Source organism: Macrotis lagotis, chromosome X (genome assembly GCF_037893015.1).
Source record: "Macrotis lagotis isolate mMagLag1 chromosome X, bilby.v1.9.chrom.fasta, whole genome shotgun sequence".
NCBI lineage: Eukaryota > Metazoa > Chordata > Mammalia > Peramelemorphia > Peramelidae > Macrotis > Macrotis lagotis.
This window is the reverse complement of record NC_133666.1, coordinates 441,588,521-441,612,546: the sequence shown is the minus strand read 5'-3', so window position 1 is coordinate 441,612,546 and position 24,026 is coordinate 441,588,521. Positions and strand designations below refer to the sequence as shown.

At 34.8% G+C, this 24,026-nt stretch overlaps 2 protein-coding genes across 2 annotated transcripts in view; both read left to right on the top strand.

Annotated features, from left to right (window-relative positions):
• DSG1 (desmoglein 1) overlaps positions 1-6,315 on the top strand; it is a 44,760-nt gene extending 38,445 nt beyond the window's left edge. Inside the window, exons 14-15 of the mRNA XM_074208248.1 lie at positions 203-414; positions 4,206-6,315. Coding sequence (XP_074064349.1) covers positions 203-414; positions 4,206-5,294 — 1,301 coding nt within the window. The 3' untranslated portion in view covers positions 5,295-6,315. The remainder of the gene's footprint in view (positions 1-202; positions 415-4,205) is intronic.
• Positions 6,316-20,942: 14,627 nt separating this feature from the next.
• DSG4 (desmoglein 4) overlaps positions 20,943-24,026 on the top strand; it is a 31,609-nt gene continuing 28,525 nt past the window's right edge. Inside the window, exon 1 of the mRNA XM_074202071.1 lies at positions 20,943-20,990. Coding sequence (XP_074058172.1) covers positions 20,943-20,990 — 48 coding nt within the window. The remainder of the gene's footprint in view (positions 20,991-24,026) is intronic.

Sequence of the window (24,026 nt, the reverse complement as noted above, 5' to 3'; positions counted from 1 at the left end):
TTATTGTTGTTTGCTCACTTTACAATCTTTTTCTTGACTTTTGACTTTCAACTTTGTGATAAAATTGAGCTCTATTTCTGGGGTGGAGGGGTCATTGTCTTCAGATATTTTGTGCAATTTTTTTCAGATCCAGTTCAAGATAAAGTATTTCAATTAGTTTCTTTGAAGTTCTAAACATTTAAATTAATGTTTTTTTTAATAGGAGTTTATACAAATGAATATGGAGAAAGAGAAATGAGAGATCTAGGAGAAGGAGGAATGGGAATGTCTGGATTTGAGCTATCAAATGGAGTGAAAACATCTGCAGTACCTGAAGTATGTCAAGGATATTCTGGAACATTAAGAAGGAATTCTATGAGAGAATGTAGAGAAGGAGGCCTGAATATGAACTTTATGGAGAGCTATTTCTGCCAGGTAATGAATATTATAGTATCTTCTGCATTGTTTATGACTCTTAACAGCATAAACATATAAATGATATTTCAATAATACATTATTTCCTATTCTATTCAACTCTAATATTATTATATGACATTATCAGATGGAGAACTGAATAGCATGAGTATGGTGAGAAAATGACCTTAGGACAGCCAAACTCCCTAGAGTGTGTTCTTGAAGGCTACCCAATGGGAAATTGTAGAGGAATCACAAAACCTAGAGTGATGTCATTTGGTTTGGCTGTCTCTAAACAAAGGTATATTTTGGTCAAAATAATTTCACAATATCAAATTCTGATACATTTTTAAAGGCAATTAATCAATCAACAAAAATTTACTAAGTACCTATACATGCTAGGTACTGTGCTAAGCTCTGAAGAAAACTTAAAGTTCTGAAAAAGCAAAAACAAAAAAGGTCTCATTTTCAAGAAACTAGAATCCATCAGAAAATATTTATTTGCACACATAAGTATTTAGAGAATAAACAAATTCAAGGCAATTTCAATTTTAGGTAATTTTAGAGAGGGAATACTACCAGTAGGTGGATGAGTAAAGACTTTATGAAGAAAAGAATATTTAAACTATCTTGAGTGATGTGAGGAATTTGATGAGGCAGAGGTGAGGAGAGACTATATTAAAGGCAAGGAGGAGAGTCAGTTAAAAGACACAGAGATGGAAGATGGACTGCAGTGGGTAAGGATTCAAAGCAAAGGCCAATATGTCAGAAATGTAGAATATAGGAAGAGGAATTATTTAATAGGCTGTAAAAATAGGTTGGATCCAGGTTATGAAGGGCTTCAAAAGTCAACAGGGGAGTTTATATTTAATAGTAGGAGCAATTAGGAGCCATTGCAATTTCGTGAGCAAAATAGCATTATGATTTGAACTTCACTTTGGCAGATGGAAGAGGCATACAGATAGACTGGAGTAGCAAGATGAATTAGGAAGCCATTGCAATATTCCAAGTGAAGGGTTAAACTGAGATGTTGACTCTTTCAAAACTGAGAAGAGGATAGATGCAAAATGCTGATAGGATAGAATGATAAGATTTGACTGTTGGTTGAATATGTTTAGTGAACTTTAGCAAAAGAATAGAGTTGGGAAAAAATTAATAATTTCTATTTTAAATATGTTAAATTTGAAATGTCTATGAAACCATCATTTTTAAATATACAACAGATAGTTGGTGATGTGAGAGAGACTTGAACTGAAATCAGCAGATCTTGGATTCATCTGCCTAGAGATAATAATTAAACTCATGGAAACTAATGAAGCCACAAAGTAAGAGAGAATAGAGGGGAAAAAAGAGAAGAGGGTCCAGAACAGAGTCTTGGGGTATGCATAGAATTAGGTCCCATGAGAGGAATGATAAACTAGCAAAGGAAAATGAGTAGATTTAGGAAAAACAGGGTAGAGTATTGTCATAATAACTCAGAGAATAGAAAGAATACCTAAGAAGAGAAAGGGATCAACAAAGAGGTTAGAAATGATGAGGATTAGAGAAAAATGAAATTGTATGTAATTTGGGGGAATGGGGAGTGAAATACCTTCAGTTCAGGCAGAAGGTCAAAGGGAAAAGTGAGTAGTATTAAATAGAAGTAACATTTATAAATAGATTTTTTTTGGAGTATTGCTGAGAAAAACAAAAGCATCATTAGATGATAGTTTGAAAAGATGGAAGGGCCTGGGAAAAAAACTTTTTTAAGGATATAAGAGACTTGAAAAGTTTAAAGTAATAACAAAATATGCATTAGTTGAAAATATTGTGAAGATTAGGGAGAAAAAGAAATGATGGAGGGGATAATCTGTTGAAGAAGACAAGAAGGGGACAGCTAGGTGATGCAGTAGGTGGAGTACTAGCCCTGGAGGCAGAAGGACCTGAGTACAAATGCAGCCTCTGACACTTAATAATTGCCTAGCTGTGTGGCCTTGGGCAAGTCACTTAACCCCATTGCTTAACTAAATGAAATTTGAGAAAAAGAAGGAGATGAGAAGGAGATGTGAGCATGTAAAGAAGCTAGCCTAAGGAAAAGACAAAAAAGGGACACATCTCATTATCAGAAAATAGTCTAAAGTCTAAATAGTCTAATAGTCTAAAGGAATGATGTGAAGATATTTTAAGTGAAAGACAAAAACTGGAGCTCACAAAAAATGGTTTCCATTTTCAAAGGTAAGTATGAGGTTCTGAAACTTGAAGAACAGAGGTTTGAAATGACCTCTGTGGGAACTGGGATAGGGAAACTATTAGAGAGGAATAAAAGAATTACCCTGATGTAGGGAGTACCAAATTGAAAGAAGAAAGGAAGCAAACATTTATTAACTGTGCTAATGATATCACTTTGCTTAGAACCTTGCAAATGTTATCTCATTTGATCCTCACAACAACCCTGGAAAATATTTGCTATTATTATCCCCATTTTATAATTTAAGTAGAGAATGATTAGGCAACTTAGGTCACATAGCTAGTAAGTAGCTGAAGCCAGAATTGAACTCAGGTCACACTGACTTCTAGTCTTGCATTCTATTCACTGCATTTCTTAGCTGCCTCTGTTAAAATTTGTTATGGTTGTTAATTGCTAAATATGATATTTTGCTAGCTTCTTTACAAAATATATAGACTTGGTTTATCATCCTAGAAATGTATAATATAATATTATAGACAACACATAAGAGAGAGAGAGCAAGTGTTTTGCCTAGAGATTCTTTCATTTAACAGAGGGTGGATGGTTCTCTTAATTCTTCACATAAAAAGGTCATCAACCAGAGTCAAATTCTTCCAATTTTTTTGCTTCCAATACTTTGGATAAATTTTCCTCACCTCTTGACACAATTCCATCTGAAGGTAATACACAGACAAACTAAGATGAGCTCTATTCTACTCTTTTGGAACTATTAGTGTGATAAGAGGCATAAACAGAGATGCATAAAGAGCAACATCAGTTTTAAGTACCTTCTTCTAAAATTCCAGAGAACTATGGCAAGTACCTAACTGAAGACTAGCTATGTAATGTGTATTATCATCATACATTTTACCTAAATTGAGCCATGTAAATTGACCATAAGTTCATAAGAATAAGTCACTAATTTCTCAGACTGTAGTGAGTCAGTGTCAATGAATCAGTGATTACAAATGATCACCAGTCAAATTGTGGGGAGTGACTTCCTTGTGTATGTTATTTTTTTTAATGTTTGGTGCAACATAAAAGATACAGAATTTGAATTCAAAGGTTTTATCTTCTCTCTGACCCTAACTCTTTGGGTCTCAGTTTCCTCCTCTGTAAAATAAGTGGGTTAGACTAAATAACCTCCAAAGTTCTATGTACTGAATCTCTGATCCTATGATATCCCTCTTCAGAGATGCTTTTATGAATCCCTGAACTCTTATAGAACTCCACTTCTCATATATTTATCATGTTCTATTTTGAATTTTAGTTATTTGTGTAGATGCCATATCTCTCCTCTAGATTGCATTATCTTTAAAGGCAGAGAAAAAGTCCAATAATACCTTTGAATCAACCTGAGTCAGTGATTTGCAAATAACATATGCCTTTGAAATAGAGGGATGAGAGAGGTGAAAGAAAAAGACCTAGAAGGAGGAATAAAAGAGACATCTCAAAAATCAGGGATCCGATAGATTTTTTTAAATATTCTTATTCATAGATTCTTTCATCAAGAAATTAGTAAAGTCAAAAAAGAAAAAAGATACTATTTATCATGTTAAAATGTATATATAACTTTTTTAACTTTTTTTTCTTTTATCAAATCTAGAAAGCATTTGCCTATGCTGATGAAGATGAATGTAGACCATCAAATGATTGTTTACTTATCTATGATATAGAAGGGGTTGGCTCTTCTGCTGGCTCTATCGGCTGTTGTAGTTTCATTGGAGAAGACGAGGATGACAGCTACTTGGACACCCTGGGGCCGAAATTTAAGAAATTGGCAGATATTAGTCTGGGAAAAGAAATTGATTCCTATCCAGATGTGGATCACTTTTGGCCACCAGAGAATACTGAACCCAGTTGTCCTCCCCAGGGTAATGATGTTTGTGTTGGACATCCACCAATATCTCCACATTTTGGTACCACTGCAATTGTTTCTGAGAGCACCTTTCCTTCTGGGCCCAGTGTTCAGCATCCTATGCCCATCCCAGATCCTCTGAGTTATGGAAATGTTACAGTGACTGAGTCATATACCACCAGTGGGTCCCTGCAGCCCCCAGTTCACATTCATGATCCTCGGCATGGTTCTAATGTTGTAGTAACAGAGAGGGTGGTAGGACCCATCTCTGGCTCAGATCTTCAGGGAATGCTAGATCTAACCGATTTCAGAGAAGGAGCCAATGTTGTAGTGACAGAAAGGTTAATTGCACCCAATTCAAGACTACCCACCTCCCTGAGTATCCCTGATCCCAGAGATACATCAAATCTGGTAGTGACTGAAAGAGTAATTAGACCAACTTCTGGCTTGGTGGGCAATCTAGGTATTCATCCTGATTTATCAAATGCCCATAATGTAGTTGTTACAGAGAGAGTTGTTTCTGGTGCTGGGGTAACTGGAATCAGTGGTGGTGGTGGTGGTGTTAGTGGAATGGTTGGCAGCAATGTGAGCAGAAGTGCCATTAGCATGAGTGGGGCAGGTGTTAGCATGAGTGGAGGTGGAATAGGATTGAGTGGATCTGGCATAAGTGGGGGTGGCCTTGAAATGAGTAGCCTAGGAGGGGGTCTGAGTGGCAGTTCCACACTTGGTCATGTGAGAAATTCTGATCATTTTAACCAGACCATTGGATCAGCTTCCCCTAGTACAACCCGAAGCCGGATCACAAAATACAGTACCTTACAATATTCTAAACAGTGAATGTATCTGAATATTTTCCTGTGGCACACATGACCAAAATTTAGCTTGTTTCACCCCACACCAAAACAGCATATCAGGGTTATTTATGAAACATATATAGACACTAAAATTATAGGGAAGTATAATGGGGTGACCCTATAGTATCACAACATGAGAGAAAGAACCTGTAAACTATTAGCAGGAAAAATCTCTCCTGGGTACAATTCAGTCATTTCTTTTATTAGTGCTAATGAAAAGCTAAAAGACAAATAAAGACATGAGGTAGATGTTGCATTTATCTATGTGTGGCTTGGGGCATGTTCCAAGCTAGGAGTAAAATAGACCCACAGTCATAGAGCATCATCTTCTCTGTGCTTGGGATTTTCATTGGTTAGCTTGCTCTGGATTGAACTGCCTACCATATTTCTCTGGTAAAAGGGCACATGTACAATGCTTATGCATTAGGGAAAATTTCAATTGTGTACAAAGTACCATTTTGCTTTCATAGATAATATATATGAAAAAATACCATTTACTTGAGTAAAAGTTAACTGTTGCATGATTCTTTTGAATTTTATTGGATATCTATTTTAAGGATTCCCTAAATATCCCTATCTCAATGGTAAAAAGAGCTTTAGTGAGAAAATAAGACCCTGGAAAGGAAAAATGATATAAGAAAGTGAAAATAGAAAGAGGGCATTTCAGGGCAAACCTGCTCATTTTGCTGGAATATAGAACAACTATGAATCTATGAGATACCCTGGGACTTGGAATAATCTTTTCCAAGGTCCTCAGAAGCATCAGAGCTTTGAAAACCAAAAGGAAGCCCTCCATTTCCTGAATGTGAGGGCAGTGAGAATGGGCATGATTCTCTCTGAAAGCTCTGGCTATAATAGTCGTCAAGGCTGTTCTCCTTACAGAGGAATAGAACCACAAGACTCCAGGTGTACATCTTTTAGTCCTTCTCCTATCTTCCACTGTTTGTGATTATGAGAGAAACAAATATACATATATATATATATATACATATATATATATATATGTATATACATACATACACATATACCAGTATTCCTGTGCAGATTGAAAGTCGAGGTTGCTATTGCCACTCAAAGTTGAATCACCTCTATAATCACTGACTTTGTAGGATGTGAGCTCTTAAGTTTCATTTGCAGTAAGCATTATTCTTGTATATCTTGTTCTTTATAGAAGTCTCATGTGATGGGGCAGCTAGGTGGTACAGGCCCTGGAGTCAGGAGGACTGGGGTTCAAATCCTGTCTCAGACACTTCATAATAGCCTAACTGTGTGACCTTGGGCAAGTCACTTAATCCCATTGCCTTAAATAAATATTTTTTTTAAAAAGTCTCATCTTAACATCTTATCACAATTTAGTTAACAGGGTTGAGAAAAATAGAATGAATACTTACAAACTCAACTTTTGTGGGAGTAGGGGAGTACTCTGGGAATACCAAGGGGACCTAATTTGATACCTGAAAAATATTAAATGGGGAATAATTAGGATGGAACTTTTCTGTACAGCATTTGCTTATAATGTTGGTGGCTTTCATTGAGCTCCAGGTTTCTCTCTACTATCTGCTCTCTGCCTTTTTGAAGGGTTTGACTAGGAACTTAAGTTGTCCTTTTTTTGTTAGAAAAAACATAATAGCACCAATTCCTTAATTCCCCAATGTGGAATATTTTATTCTCACTCCCATTACTTAGACATTGCTGGTTTGACTTTCAGTCACCTCTTGGCCTATCTTACACACTCCATTTTTTAGTTATTTTTCAAATGTTGATATGTGCTAGTTTTATCCAGATATATAGCAAAGGTCAGCAATGTCTTGTTTTTGTTGAATTATTTCTGTATGGTTCTTTTGTTATGTAGCCAAAATTTCTAAAGTATAATAAAAATTAAAATTAATATTCTGTGCTTTGAGAAATGTAATTTTGAGAAATGCATCATACACTTGTATGATAAAAGAAACATTTGTTTTTTCTTTAAATGTTCATATGTCTTAGTATTGTTCCCAGTGAAATAAAATTGAGTATGCTAAAATAAAAAAGTTATTTGCACTAGATTTGTGAATAAAATTCTTCACTTAGCTTGTTTTCCTAGCACATAGAATAAACAAGATTTCATGGTTATTAATTCCTTAAAACTATCAAGGATTGGAATCCAGTTTTCAATAATGGTCAAAAATGATTTTTTTAAAAATTTAATCCCAGTTATTTTTATTTGCTATTTTTTCCATCATGAACATTTCACCTCTAAGAACATTTGGAATTAAAATAAACCAACTTAAATCAGTTTAATTTGAATTCTGTCTACTATATAAAATATGCCAAAGTATATGGAGGAGAATAGTGAGCAAATCAAAAAATTTTATTAAGCACCTACCTCTAAAGAAGTAGACACAATGCTAAAAGCTAAAAATCTCTCAAGGGGTTCACAGTACAATGAGGGAGAGCACATACAAATAACTATGTAATAAATTAGAGATAATCATCACAGGGAAGGTATTAGAATTAAAGGACATTGGAAAAGACTTGCTGTCCAAGAGGAGATTTTTATCTGGAACTTGAAGGAAACAAGAAGGTGGAAGTGAGGACAAAAAGGATTCTAGGAATGGGGGACAAGTAAAAATGCCTAGAGAAGGTAGTAGAGTCTTATCTGAAGACCAACAAGGAAACTAATATCACTGGATAACAGTACATTATAGATAATAGAGTACATGGAAGAGTATAAGGTGTAAGCAAACCAGAAAAGTGGGGGGAGGCATCAGATTATGAAGACTTCTAAAAGCCAGAGTCATTTATATTTGAGATAAAGAGGGAGATACTGGAATCTCTTAAGTGGGTGGGGGAAGAGAGGAGAAACAGTGATAAGAATGTCACCTGTACTTTAGGAAGCTCACTTTGACACCTTAGTGGAGGACAGATTGGAGTAGGGAGAGATCTATAGCAAGTACACAAACCAAAGACATCAAATCAAATAAAATTCATCCCAAAGAATTTTTTCACTTCCTTTCTATTCTTACCCTCATATTTGACTCAGCAATAGCAGGTGGGTAGACTGTTTAATAGCTGTGTGACCTTGGGCAAATCACCTAAACCTGATTGGATCACACAGCCAACCTTATTCATATTTGACCACTGGACTCGGATGGTGACTTAACACAGTTACCACCACCACCCCAGATTCTCAAATCCAATTCCAGTATGTAGCATAGCATCACATTCCTGGTTTCATGATCTTCTTCAAGAATAAAGGACAAGGGGGCGGCTAGGTGGCATAGTGGATAAAGCACTAGCCCTGGTGCTTTAAAAAAAAAAAAAAGAATAAAGGACAAACAAATCAAAAAGTGTTATGGTCACAGGAATATAAAGGAGCCCTTTCCTCAGATGTAGTGCTAAGCAGATCATGTAGTATAATCCTCTGGTTTGGCAGATAAGGAAAGTGAGACTCAAGTTAAGTGACTTGTCCAAGTAAGTAGAAGAGAACAACAGTGCCTATCTTTAATATGATTAGAAATAAAGACCCCCAAATTGGCTCCCAAACTAGATTCACTTTTCTAACCTACATATATTTATTCTTATTTTTTTTAGTTTTGAAAACTTTAATTTATGGTACCATTAACAAATATGTTATCAACAATGTTAAACTATATATTTATGTTTATATATATATATATATATATTTATATACTTATATATATAATTTATGTTAATCCTTTGGAGAAAGTATTATTCTTCTTCCACTTTTCAGCTTTTATGCTGTCATTGGTTTATCAGTCTTTAGACACGGGGAAAAAATCAATTTATGAAGAAAAGAAAAAGGGGTCGCTAGGTGTTGAACCAGGGGCAGCTTGGTGGTGCAGTGGATAGAGCACCAGCCCTGGAGTCAGGACTACCTGAGTTCAAATCTGGCCTCAGACACTTAATAATTACCTAGCTGTGTGGCCTTGGGCAAGCCATTTAACCCTATTGCCTTGCAAAAAACCTTAAAAGAAAAAAAAAAGAAAAAAGTTTTCAAACCAGTATCAAATGTTCAAATTAAATGACAACTAGTTCATTTATTCTATAAGCTAAAAAGGAGAGAGGGGAAAGGCAAAGCCTAATTAAAAAAACTTCTGAAGTAAAAATTAGTGCAATATAAGTTCCTTGTTATCATTTGATATTAGGCAATTAAGATTTTTAATATTAACTCTGGCATGGAATCTATATATTTTATTGACATATCACTTAGTCACTCTAAAAGAGTTATAGGATGCAACTAGTTACATCTGTAGTGGATTTATATTGTTCACTATGTAAGACTCCATTTCTTAAACATTGTCTAAATTTTCTTTGTCAGGATGTCCATTTTGACCTTTTTTATGAATTTGTGTAGGATCACTTTTAGAATTCAGTCAATGCAATGAAACAATTTAAACTTATATCTGCCCTAACACTTGAATTCTCACTCATGATTCAGTAAGAAAATGAACGTTTTTAAATGATACCATATTTCCCCATGTATAAGATGCACCCTTTTTTGAAAAAAAAAATTGGGGTCTAAAAACTGGGAGTGTCTTAGACAGTGGCTGTAGATTTTTTTACTTGCATTTCCTGATTTTTCACACTTGTTGACTTTGCGCTCATTGTTTTACATTCGTTACTGGTATATTAGGTTATATTTTGCTACATTCTGCCCATAAATGGCTCAGAAAAGACTTTTATACAGTACTGAATTCAAGTTCAAAGTGATCCAGTTTGCAAAAGTGAATGGAAATTGTGCTGCTGAACGTAACTCTGGTCCTCCTCCAACTGAGAAAACAATTTGAAACTGGCTACAGGAGGAAAAAGAAGGCCATGAGAGGCAAGTTGCCAAATTGCCTGATCTAGAGACCTGAAGAGATGGATTGAAGAGCAAAGGGCCATTGAAATTCCTGTGTCCACAAAGATGGTTCAGCATGAGGTCAGAAGAATTGCTGAAGAAGAAGTGACTGATTTAAAGGGAGGGCCCAACTATTACTTCAGGTTCATGGAAAGGAATGGACTAAGCATGTGTCCATGCACCACACTTGCCCAGGGAGAGCTTGTGGTCAACCCTAGACCAGAGCACAGTCAGGAGAGTAGTCAGAGTCTCATCTTCAAACACAGATGAAGATGAGCGAACAGATGGGAGTTTTGACAGTAATGAGGAGTTGTATGAATTTTATGATGAATAACTTGAGTTCTATAACTTTGTGTAATATATTTTTTTCAAATTTCAGGCCCAAAAAGTAAGATGTCTTATACATGAGTAAATATGGTATATGCAATTGATGCCTAGCAATTCATTTCTGTTCATTTCTGACAATGTAAATTTGGATCAATATGTCAATAGTTAGCCAGGCCATTCTCCAACTCTCAACAACCACAGTGGGAACCAAAGACCTGTAGAAATTATAGAATGGGATAGTCACTAGCTGTTTGGGAAGTCTTTGAAATCATTTTTAAGTAAAATATTTAGTTAAGTACTTGGGAGAGGCAATGTGGTATGTTTGAATGAAAATCTCTCAGAGACTGGAAGAACAATTCTAGTTCTCGCTCCATGACCCTGGACAAATTCTCTTTCTCCCCAGCCAACCATCTAAGGCTTTTAATTTTCAGAGCAAGTACCAATCTGACATGGGAGAAAGAGTTTCCTCCCTAGGGAATTCCCTACAAAAATGAAATCTCATAGGTGCTATCCAAAATAAGCTAATAAAAGAAGCACTTAGATACTTGGCAGGATCTGTTATTGGCTTCAATATTCCCTCCAGTGATGCAAAATAAAATGCATCCATGTCTACCCAACCCATAATCATGACTCTTGACTATGGTCTCCTGTAAATCCTCTTGGAGGACTACCCAATATGCTAGTGAAATCTCACCAGAACTTACACTTTGTGGATAATAATGGCAAACATAGACTATATTTCTGAAATCTCTTCTCCCTACAAGACTGACTCTTCTTTTTCCCAGACCTATTAAGCTAAATTTTAACTGTATTCTCTTTTGGTTTAATATTCTCTACTAAAACCTTTTCATATAGTAGATACTCAGAATTTGTTGAGGTTAATTGATTTGATACCAGAAAACAAGATAGCCTTGAAGGGCTGGCACAACTAAGAACCAGCAGATGGTAGCAAAGAGTAGCTAACACCAGTGGAAATGCAATGATGTATATTGCTTAGAGAAGTGTATCTGACAACCAATAGAGAATGTCTCCACCCAGTAAAGATGATGTGGCTCCAATGGAGAGTTCCAATACAAAGCCTAGCAGAGAAAAGCAAAAAAGCACATATTGATATCATCCAAGATTATAGAGGTCTCCATGGCATGAAATACCATTTGCTTCCTGGTTTTGGAAAATTTGAACAGCATTTGTTCTTCTCCAGAGTTGAACATCTCTTTCTTCCCCAAAGATCTTTCAAAAAATCACTTTGGTCAGGATCCCCATGCCAAAACCACCCCTGCCTTTTTATTATTAGGAGACCCTTAGTTTTTCATAGGGTCTAGCGAGCAAGTTGTGCCCTGAGCTTGGCAAGGCAATCCCTTGCATTCACCCTTGGGATGAACTCTATCACAACAAAATCCCAAAATTGTTTTCATGTCAACATCAAGTGGTCCCTGAGCTCAAACAAGTAGCTGCAAAAACCATGGTCTGGTGTTGAAGTCCTGCAATGAATCATACTTGTCTCATTGTTGCTATTACTCATTGTCAGGGCTATATACCTCACTGCATAGCCACTGTTATTTGTATTAATATTTGTCTTTACTAATGGGGATCTCCTTCTAAGGGAGACTAGCATATGAGTCTAGTTTCCCTCCTCCAAAAGGATAAAGAAAACTTTTTTGCTTTTTACCACTATTAGTTTTTTGTTTTTATTTTATTTTTATTTTATTTCTTGAAGTTAACTATAGTTGTGATAACCTGCTAAAGTTCTTTGGTATCTTTAGGGTTATCAATGGTTGTATATCCTCTATGTCATTTTGATCTTTAGTTTTCAGATTTAACACTATCAGCAGCCTTGACATGCTTAGCAGCTAGGCTACCAGTTCTTTCAGTACCCTGAAATACAATTCATCTGAACCTTAACTCAGCATGGATAGTTAGGATTTGTTTTGTTTTTCACTATCTCCAGAGAAAATCAATACCATTTCTTTGCGATCTCACTCATCTCCCTTTCTCAACACCTCAAATTACCTCTACATTTGTAGTTCTAAACCTCAGGTTCATTAAAACTTATTAAAAAATTTTTATAATTATGGTTCAATATAATTGATTTCCTTTGTAATTTTTAACATTTTATGCATTTAAGCACATTATTCTAAGGAGTCCATTGGCTTCATCAGACTGTCAGAGACTATAGATGAGTTCTAGCATTTTCCTAATCATAACCCACCTACAAGAAGTAATGTAGAAAAAGATTAAGAACTCTGCCATATATTCATCCATCATTTCTTTCTAACAGCACAGAATGGGGTAACCCTTCTCTTTTCAAAAATTAACTCTTCTATATATGACTTGATATTATTATCTTCCATCTCCTTCAAGGACTAGCCCCATTAGCTATTCTTTCTCTCCTTTATCTTCAGGTTCTCATTATCTGCTAGCTCTTTCTTCACTTCTTAAAATGTTCTCAGGTCTTGTCAGTCTTTAAAAAAATAAAACTTTCCTTGAGTCTACTGTTCCCTCAAGCTGTTATACTACATTTCTATTCCTTTTCACTGCTAAATTCCTGCAAGAGTAGTTTACTCTTAAAGACCCCCATTTCTCATCTGCTACTCACTTCTCAATACCTTACTTTAGGGCTTCTGATAACTATAAACTAAATTTATATATGTGTATATATATATGTATATAATATATATATATAATAGATTCCTATAAATTCCTATAAAAATGAATTCCTATAAATCTCTCAAGTACTATATCCTAGAGTAGTTTTGTCTGGGTCTTCACACTATACCTTTATAAATAGGCAGTTTGGAGGTTCTTGAACCTGTAGACTATTTCTTCCTCAAATATCTCTTCTTGACTTCTTTAACAGTGCTCTTTCCAGAATTTTTTACCTCCTTGCTCAACTTCCTTTGCTGATTCATCATTTATCTCACAATCCTCACAAATCCAAAACCTGGATTTCCCTGATGCCTTCTATTTATCATCTTTTTAGGATGATCTCATTCATTCCCTTAGATGCAATTACCACCTTTACTCAGTTGACTCCCAAATCTATATGCTCATTCAGTGTCACTCCCCTGAACTTCCAATGTACACATCTACCCTAGATTTTTCTATCAGGACCTAAAACTCAATATACAAAAAAAAATTGTACTGATCTTGCTCAATAAGTATACCCTTCCATCAAATTTCCTTATTTCTATGGAAACCATCACTACCCTCTCAGTTTCCACAAACTTGTAAACATCTTTTACTTTCCCCATTCCCTCATCTATTTTAAAACCTAATTATCATAGCATGAGATACACATAGGAAAGTTAAATAATATAAGGAATTACAATCTCTAATTTATCAATAGATTCAATTGTTAGGGTCCATTGAGTTCTTGAGACTAGAAAGCTTAGTCCAATACAGACATCATTATTCCTAGTGATCAGACCCCCAAGCTAATTCATAGAAGCCTGCATATACAGGAAGTATAGGTCTAATAGCACACTACACTTTAGCCACCATGTATTATATGCTTCTATAGGAAATAACCTTTGGCATTTCAACTGGGTGAGTCCTCATCCTCAAACAGCAGTCTAGACAACAGGAATGAGAACTTTCCCTTCTCTTTAATCTAACCTTCTTCTAAGTAATGACAATGGAACTTCCTCCAAACTATTAGTAGTTACTGCTATGACCTGGAACAGGAGTTGCAACATGGTGAGGATAAGGAATCAAGAGATTAGGAATTGAGGGGAACGGGGAATATCTGTTACAATATCCCATGGAAACACTTTACCTGTTACTCCATTTCCTATTTTCCTAAAGTCCCAGATCTTGACCTGTTTTCACAGGTTCGTAGTATCATAGATTTAGCACTCCAAAGGATTTTAAAGATTATCTAGTCCAATCCTCTTGTTTTACAAATAAGAAGTCGAGGTTCAGAGATGTTGAATGACTTGTTCATGATCACTCTGGTGACCCTCTAATCTACCAGCCAATCCTACCAACTATCCTTTCTGTGGTAAACTCCTGAGTGGGAGAATGAATTCTCACAGTGTCACCCCTATCTTTTTGCCCCTGAAGCAAGAATTTACCCAATTTGGAGTCTTCTTTAAAATATCTCCACTTCACTGAAAATTCTGTCATAAATTTATAGCTTTCCCCACCACCCAGTACAGTATTCTACAGAGTAGAGGCTTAGTACAAGTTGAATTGAACTGGACTTTATTTCTAATAATGATGAGTAAAAATAAAGGAGCAAAAATAGGGTGAAAATAAAGGAGAAAACAAATTTCAAAATTTAAAGAAGTTTCAAAATCTCATAATCAAAAGTTTCCTCAAAATTTACTGGAATATAAATTAAACTATTCCTTGATCTTCCTCCACAATAATATTTTTAATTTCATAACACTTCCATTCTTTGTGACTTTTTTATTCCCTAAAAGACAAGAAATGCCATAAAAGTTCACAGAAGAGAAAAATTTTGATGATGAACATTCCATCACAGATGGAATTTGACTGTATCTTGAAGCAGGTAGAATCTGGTTAGGACTAAAGAAGATGGGAAAATAACAAAATGGGAACAGTTTGGTCAAAAATACAAGGATGAGAATGAGCATAGAATGTTTACAGAACAAATTTGTCCATAATGGAAGCTTCAAATAGGGAAATACAGAAGGATAAAACTAGATTGGTAAATTGAGTATGTTAGAAAAGTCTTTAAAGACATTCTGAGGTCTCTAGACTTTACTGTTATATAATGAGGAGCCCCTGAAGTCTTCTAAGGAGGGCAGTGACTGATAACAAAACATAATTTATAAAAATTCATCTCAGCAGTATTGACCATAAAGAACTAGAGTTGAAAGAAAGCTTAGGTATGATTGGTTAGAAAGTTGTAGTCATTGAGACATGAAGTAATGAGGTTTTATATTAATTTGGCAGCAGTGGAAGCAGAAGAAAAGAGGAGGGTCTGAGACATCATCAAAAAAAGCAGAAATAATAAAACAAGGTGATCATATGAATATTAGGGATGAAGAGGACAAAGGAAATACAGTATTTCTGTTGTGTAAGATGAAAGAAAGGTAATAACATTCTATCAACAAAGCCTATTAACATTACTGATCCTGGGTACAAGGAAGACGGAACAAAAGTGAAAACGTTTCTGCCCTGAAGGAGCTTATATTCTAGTTGAGAAAGAGAGTATTTGGTGGTGGTGGTGGTGGTGGTGCTGGTGGTGCTGGTGGCTGTGAGTAAAACAAGAAGATGGTGGTCATTTCTTGAAGCGATAAGCTTAGAGTATAGAAATAAGACTATGACTTATCAATAATTCAAACCAGAGACACTGATTTGAAAGTTATCCCCATAGTGAAACCAAGTGAATTCACAAATAAAACCAAAGAAATGCACAAGCTCTCCTAAGAACAGAGAATTAAGGAGAAAATAATAGGAACCAAAGACTGAGTCCTAGAGGAACACTGCTCTACTGAGAGAGTAGTGGAATGGTTAAAGAAGCTGAAAACTTCTCTGATCACCAGTTTCCTCATCTGTAAAATGAAAGAGTTCTATCTGATGATCCTTAAAACCTCTGCCAGTTTCAAAATTCTATGACTCCACATGAAACAGACTACTATTGTAGAAGCCAAGAGGGAAAAGTTTTAATAAGGACAGAGTAGTCAAAAGCTTCAGAGATGTCAAAGAGAACACAAAAAAGATGACCTTTTCCTTCTGTCTTCTTTAGGATTTGATTGCTGTTTTTTAAACTATGACATGCAATTAACTTACCTCTCAGAAAAGGTGCTTACCAAGAAGCAGACAATAGTAAGAACAATGAACAGACAATGAACAAGAACTAAAGATACATGATTCAGATTAACTGGAGATCAAATAGTACTATGATACTATGTTCTTTTTCTGTTGTGTCCCTTATAATTTTAAATCTATGATTCTGTGATCTTATGTGCATGCAAGATGAGCTTGGGAATAATGTGATTTGTAATATGATTTGGAAATTCTAGGAATTCCCCCCAATATTCCTCTGTTCTGTGACCTAGCTCTTAAAATTCCACTGTTAAGAGATTCATTCCTTTGCGGCCAAATACTGCTTCCATAATATTAACTCCTAAAACATTGTTCATTCTCCTTGGGTGGATATTATCAGATCATTATTTTCTGCAGCTTGGACAGCACAAGATCATTGGAAAACAGGGTGAAGGGAGTAAGAAGAATAGCTTTAATAATGAGTGATGGGGTTGAGGGAGAAGATCACACAACTAAAAAAGGAAGCTGGAGATGCCAAAAAACAAAGACCTCACTGACTTCACAGTTTAACCTGACCCACCAGTGACACCAAGAACAAATTAAAAAAAAAGACATATCAGATTGTAGAATATGATACCTGTCTTGATTGCCATGATCCTTAGGTCCTAATTAAGAGTCTAATGATATTTCTCCATAATAGACTCTGAGATCAGATCATCTTGCAAGTAATTCACCATGTGTGCATTTGGCAGCAGTGGAAGAAGATGTGTGATAGACATCCCAAAGGTACCATTGTGAATTCTCAACCTGATTTAACCAGGTTCTGATTTAACACTAACTATTCTTAGAAAAATTTGCCTTAATCGCCAGGGCCTATACCACCCACTGATTAGCCTGGTTTTCTGTCTATCTGCTGCCATAAATCCATTGGCTTCAATAAAGAGACAGGATGTTTATCTTTGGGGCCATTATCTCAAACTGTGCAGACAGGCAAGTATTCATAGTCACTGCTCTAGGTCAAAAACAACACAAGCTTTATTATTTACATACCAGACCTTCTCTTCAGACCTGTGGAAATGAAGCCTTTGTGTCTACATCATCATATGAAACCATTTGGCAGTCAAAGCAACTACAATGATCAAAGACAATTCTAAAAGACTTATGATGTAAAATACCATCCATATCTAGAGAAAGAACTATGGAGCCTGTATATACATCAAAACATATTATTTTCATTTTTTTTAAATTTGCTTTATGTTTTTTCTTTCTCATAGTTTTTTCTCTTTTTTTCTGATTCTTCTTTTACAATATGACTAATATAAAAATATTTTAACATGCATTACCTAAATCATAGTACTCACTGTCAAGGGGGGGGGAGGAAGAGAGGAAGAAAATTGTAAAACTCAAAATCTTACCAAAAAAAAGTGAATGTTGAAAAATATCTTTAATATCATTGGAAAAATAAATTAAAAGAGAAAAAGAAAACAAAGCTCTATTACCAGGAACTGCAAATACATCATTAATAGCATCAATTAATTTGTCAAGGAACATTTATTAAGCATGTCACTTTGTGGCAGGCACTATGTTTTGCTTTTGTTGTATTTCAGTCATCTCAGTCCTGCCTAACTCTTCCTGACCACATTTGGGTTGGTTTTTTTTTGACAAAGATACTGGAGTGATTTGCCATTTCCTTCTCCAGTTCAGTTTACAGATGAGGAAATTGAGGCAACAAGGTTAAGTGACTTGTCTAGGGTTACATAGCTTGAAAAATTTCTGGGTCTGGATTTGAACTCAGATCTTCCTGACTTTGATCCCTACACTCTATTCTCTAGACCAAGTTGCTAACCCAGGCACTATGCTAGGCCTCATAAAAACAAAGACAAAAATGAAAAAAATCCTGCCCTTAAAAGGCTTATATTCTATTTATTTTTTTAATTTTTCTTAACAAATGGAGTGATATTCCAGATGCTAACTAATGGGCAGACCTAAAAGCAATTGTAAAAAATAATCTGAAAAATTGCCATTTAGAGAAAAAAAGATTAGAACTATTCAGTTTGTTGCAAGAGGAAATAACTAGAAGCTACTGAAGGATAAAGTTGGTAGAAGTTTCTAAAATATTGTTTTTTCTTGCTTTAAGGGAAAAAACTACCAAAAATTTGGAGATATATAAAATGGACATCTTGAAATGCATTGCTTCAGAAAATAATGGCAATCCTCACAATGGAGGCTCTCAAACTGGGGCATAATGACATTTGCTGGGGATATTTTAGGAATTTGTTGTCACAGATTTGGACTCCTTTCCCACTCAGATTCTATAGAAATACACTTCAGTAATGGGATAATCCATGAACCCAAGACCTATGTATTCAAATAGAAAAGGAATGAGTTGACAATTCATCATCCAATTATATAATACTGACACTTTGAATAAAATTTTCATGCAAAATGGTAATCACTTAATATTACTGTGTAATATGTGTGTGTGTGTGTGTGTAAATGAATCCCCTAAATAGTTATCAAAAAGGCACTAGAGTGCCTTTAAAAGAAAATAATCTATATAAGATAGTAAATGAGTCTGGTATTGCTATAGAAACAGTTGAATGTACCTTTTATTTTTCATTAAATTATGCTAATCTCTTGCTACAAAGAAAAGTATCAGAATTTCTCAAATAGAAGAAAACAAAAGTTGTACAGATCTAACTGATGACTGGGTTGGGAGTAGGGAAGTGAGAGAGAATACTCTTGAAAAGGCTTCACACCAGAGTATTCCTGCATTAAAGGGTAATCACAGCACCACATAGCTGAAGTTTCTTCTTGCTTCCTTCTCTCTCACAGAATGAAATTCATGAAAGGTAAATATACATAGGATATGCTTGATTCCATTATAAGATAGTCTTGATTCTGTTATAGAGAATTGTCAATAGGTATTTTGTTAATTTCTACTATGTTTTATTCTATTAGCATATTCTAGTATGCTTGATATTGTTACTCAATGCTATATAAATCCAGGCTTGTTTTTACAAAGTCTAATACTACTTAAATTGAAATGGAATTCATTCATATATTCAAGAGCCATTTTTCTTTACCACTTGGGACACTATTCTTGAGACATGTTAAAAAATGTCCTGTGAGCTTGAGTGCTCTCACCTTAGCTACATCCCATTGTTTCAAACAATGGTGAAACTTTTGGGACCACTCAAAATGGTCATATTAAACATCTATGCAGTTACAGATCCAATTCAATTCAACAAGATTTATTAAATACCCACCACGTGTCAGATGCTGTGATAGGACAGAAAATAAAAATAAGCTACTACCTACCTTTCAGGAGCTTACATTCTACTGGAGCCACTGTAATTTATCATAGATCATAAAATCTTAGATTTGGAGACAACAGAGGTTATCTAGTCCAACCTGAAATATAAGATAAATGCACTTTACAACAATAACAGCAAATAGCCTTCAGTAATGGGGAACTCAATACCTACTGAGGCAACCAGGTCCATTTTTGTTTAGTTGGTTTCCCTTCCTCATAGTGAACTGAAATCTGCAACATCTCATGAACCATCCACTTCAGCCAAACCATTGTCTATCCTGGTTCCTGTAGATAATATGGCCTACAGTTCTGAGCATTTGAACAGGCTCTTCAATCTGAACAAAACCATTCTCAAATGCAGGCCATCTGTCAAGCTATTTTTTTTCTACATAATGCTGAGCTTTCACATCTGACATCTATAATATTTGAAGTATGACTGAATTTTTCACTTTCAATTCAAGTATTTAATACTGTCTGTATACTAACTAAATGATACCTTTACCTATGAATTAGCTTCTTTTTCATATTTTAAAATAATGCCTTTTCCTCATAAGTAAGTACATATGCCCATTATTTGACTCTTATTTTAAAAGGCATTGTCAATCCTCTAATTATTTTAAGTATCCTCCCTACACGCTTTCAAATGTATATATCTGTTTCTAGTAGGAGATTCCCATAAGACAGGACACCATTGTAAGTAAATCTACTTCTAGAAATAAAGAGAATGCCTTGTTCATAAGCAAAGTAATTTACAGATAGGATGTATGGAGGGTTCTGAACAGTCTCAACCTGTGAATATTAGCTCCATTTCCAGCTCATTTTCCTTGCATTATAGTGTCAGCCTAGTATCCCCCTGACCTAAGGAAGAAAAATGACTATAGAATTTCCTATAATGTACATCTTGTTTCTTGAAGTTGGTACTTTGGTAGATATGTGTATTTGTAGACAGTATATATAATTTTGTTTTTTTAATGCTGGCAATAAGAAGAAACCTACTAATTTTATTCAAGATGATGATAGGTGCTAGCATTTTAATTATTTTTCATGTTGTGAGTAATTTATTATTCATTGGGTATCTTCCCTGTAAATCTTGTCCTCACTCCGTAAAATTTTCTCTTTGGTGTCCAACAAAGGGTTTCATTGCAATAAGAAGCAAGGTGTGTCTATGCTTTTACCTGGAGCAATAACGATGCAAGTCTTTCAGACCAGCCCAGGGGTTTGGGGTGGGGAAACAGAGTCATTATAGAGCATCTTTAGTTTTTCACTCAGAGGAAATCAGAAAGAGCTCTGATGCCCTCCTGGAAAAGCATCATTAAGCACATCTTCCTCTTCAACAGGACACCAGGTCCAGGTGCCCAGGACTAAAACTGAAAATTATTTGGATTTGTATGTAAGAAAAATCAGAAGCAATGGACTGGCTCTTTTTCAGAATTATTGGCATTCTAATCATTTTAATGGTAAGTAGAAAATTAAGAGGGAGAAAACATGTTTGACATCTGCATTTTTCAGTTCAGTTGTTTTTATTGAACTAGTTTAATAATCATTTTCCTTCTAAATGCTAACTTTCACTCCTAGAAGTTCCAAGAAATTTCTAAGGATGCTGCTCCCTTCATGGATGGTCAATGAGGCTGTAAAGTAGCAGAAAAAGCAATTTTTTTGCATATTCTATTTAAAAATCATTGCCAACATGATCTATAAAAATAATTTAGATTATTATGGAAATTTTCTACTATTAAACCATGAAACTAGAGGGTTTTTACAGTAAATATTTATAGGACCAAAGATAGAAAACAGTACCAATCATTTTGAGAAGTTACTTTGATCCTCTCTCAGTCTTGAAATGTTGTTTTTACAAAGTAAATTTGGGAGTCTTTAATGTCATATGAATAGTTGTCTTCTTCATAATGCTTCAGTTTTCTTCTTTTTATATGTAGACCAGCTCTTAACATTTTTAAAGCATCAACAATTACAAGGGAATATCCCAATTTCAAGAAGAAATGTCAATTGTTTTCTAGATGAGAAATTCATTTCTCAATTTTGAAGTAAAAATATTAGTATTATATTATTATAATCAACTTTCAGTCATGGACTGTGGGTAAAGACTATCACAATTATACTTTTCTTGCATACTTTTCTGCATAACATGTGTGTGGCTAAATTGTGAAAGAGATATAATCATTACACATTTTGTACCCATTTTATTGTTCCTGAATTTTTCTGTATTAATCTTTGTTTTAATGAGGTTTAAGTTAAAGATAAAGGATTGAAACCTTTTATGAATTTTTTTTAAATAATTGAACTGCAGTTCTAGGACAAATGCTGTTATTCTAAAATTAGCTTGTGCAGTTCTCAAAAGGACTTTTCTGGAGAGCATAGGTTATTTCAAAAGAAGTTATTAAGGAATAGAGGATTTTAGTTTCCTAAACATTAAAGGAAGACCTGCTTATTTACATCATGTGTTTGGGAAGCACTGTAAAAACCTTATGATCTGGAAAAGAAAAAAGGTATGATTAAAATTAATGGCCATAGAAACAGTCATTATTCCAAGTGAAAAATGTCTCTTAATTTCTCAACATTTGATGATTTACTTATGTTTATTTACATTAGAAATAATCAACTTCTCATCTTTGAGGTGACAGAATAAAATAGTAAATAGTTAAATACCAAAAAAATACTAAATGTGAAATGTTTCTTTTAGTCATAAAAATTATGTATGAAGCCACTTTATCTGAACTCTGATTTTTGAGAGGGTTGAACTCAATAATTTCTGCAACAACTTCCAGTTCTAAACCTCTTTTTGTTTTCCTTTTTTTTTAATTTTTAAAGCTATGGAAACTCAGTGAAATCATTTGTAAACAGCTTTTTGTTGGCTAATTTGGGAGTTTATAATTTATAATATGATTTCTATAAGAAAATGTAGTCCAAGTTCCTAAAGTGGAGTGATATGTTTTGGAGGAGGTGTGATTTTTCTCACTAGAGGTCTTCAGACAAAGGCAAGATAATCTTTTTACCAGGACTCTAATCAAAAGGCTATCTCTGTTCAGGTAAATATTAGCTGAGATAGTCTCTGAGGTTTCTTTTTACTCTGATTCTATGACTCTATCTAGATTCAGTTTCTCTTCATTATAGAAAATGAGTAAAGCTGTTATATTTAGAATTCATCCATCTTCTCCAAATGTTTTGTTTCTTTTTAATTGAAGACTGATAATCATATTATGCTAGAGGCAAATTATTATCATTTCTAAAATTGAGAAAAACATATTTTTAAAGATGTTTGCTCTTGGTTTTCAAACATAACACAAAGCCTTATGAAAGGACTGTTGACTCAGTGTTCTGCAATTCTTAGCCAGAAGAGTCAAAAATACAGACTATCTTCATGGGACTCACTGCCATCCCTAGAACTGCAAATGCAGATTAAAATGTAATTGGGAAACACTTAACAAAATAATAAGCATTCAACATAAAAAGACAATGTTAATATATGGTTTTCTAAGGTAATATGTGCCTTCGAGGATTCTTATGTCTGGTTTAATGGACCACATTTCTACTTGATTTTGATGTCATTTCCCATGAAAACTCTTTTAAAAGAGGTTTCTATTTTAGTGTTTTACTTTCAAAATAGAAATGATTCAGCTATGTCAAAGCTTCCAACCTGGTAACTTTTTAACAGTTACTCATGAGACTTAAAAATAGTGTGGGAGAAAGAGGAAAGAGGAAGAGTTGACAAAATGAAATTACAATGAAATAATTTATGTAGTCCTATCTTTAATACTTCTAGTGTCAGAACAGTGGGTTCACTTTGTACGATCCTAGAATTAGAACTGGAAAAGCCCATGCTGGTCATCTTCTTCAACTCCTCACTTTGCAGTTAAAACAATTCAGGTTAGAGAAGTTGTGATTTGCCCAAGATCACACAAGTAGGAAGAGGTAGAGCTATGATTTGAACCCAGATCTCTTTTATTTCAAACCAGTCTTTCCCCTACATCATGTTGCCTTCCTATGAGGAGTTCATCAAGTATGGTTTTAGGAGTGAGGATAAATTTGAATATGAAGTAGTCATTCTTCTGAGAAACAAACCCAGAGATGTAATCCAATTCTACTACCATTTACCCCAAGGTAGTAGGCAGAGTATGAATTCCCATAAACTCATAGGTAAGTTGTCTATAGGGCTTGTGGAAACCAGAATGGTCCCCTACTTAAGTTAGGCATAGTGAAAGAATGTCTGCTCTATGTCAAAATACAAGCCTAGTCATACAACCTGAAAAATATTAAGGATGATGAGAATCAGGAACTGATTAATCTCCAAATTACAAATCATATCGTGCCATAGTTTCTTGCAGACTCCAAAAGCAGCACAGAAAAAAAAAAAAAAGAAACATTGCCAATAGTCACTTGTACAACAACAGAATTCAAGTTGGAGACAGCCAATTTCTCCTCCAAGCTTGATATTTATTACATGTTATTGTCCACCTTCTTGAGAGAGAAAATGATCT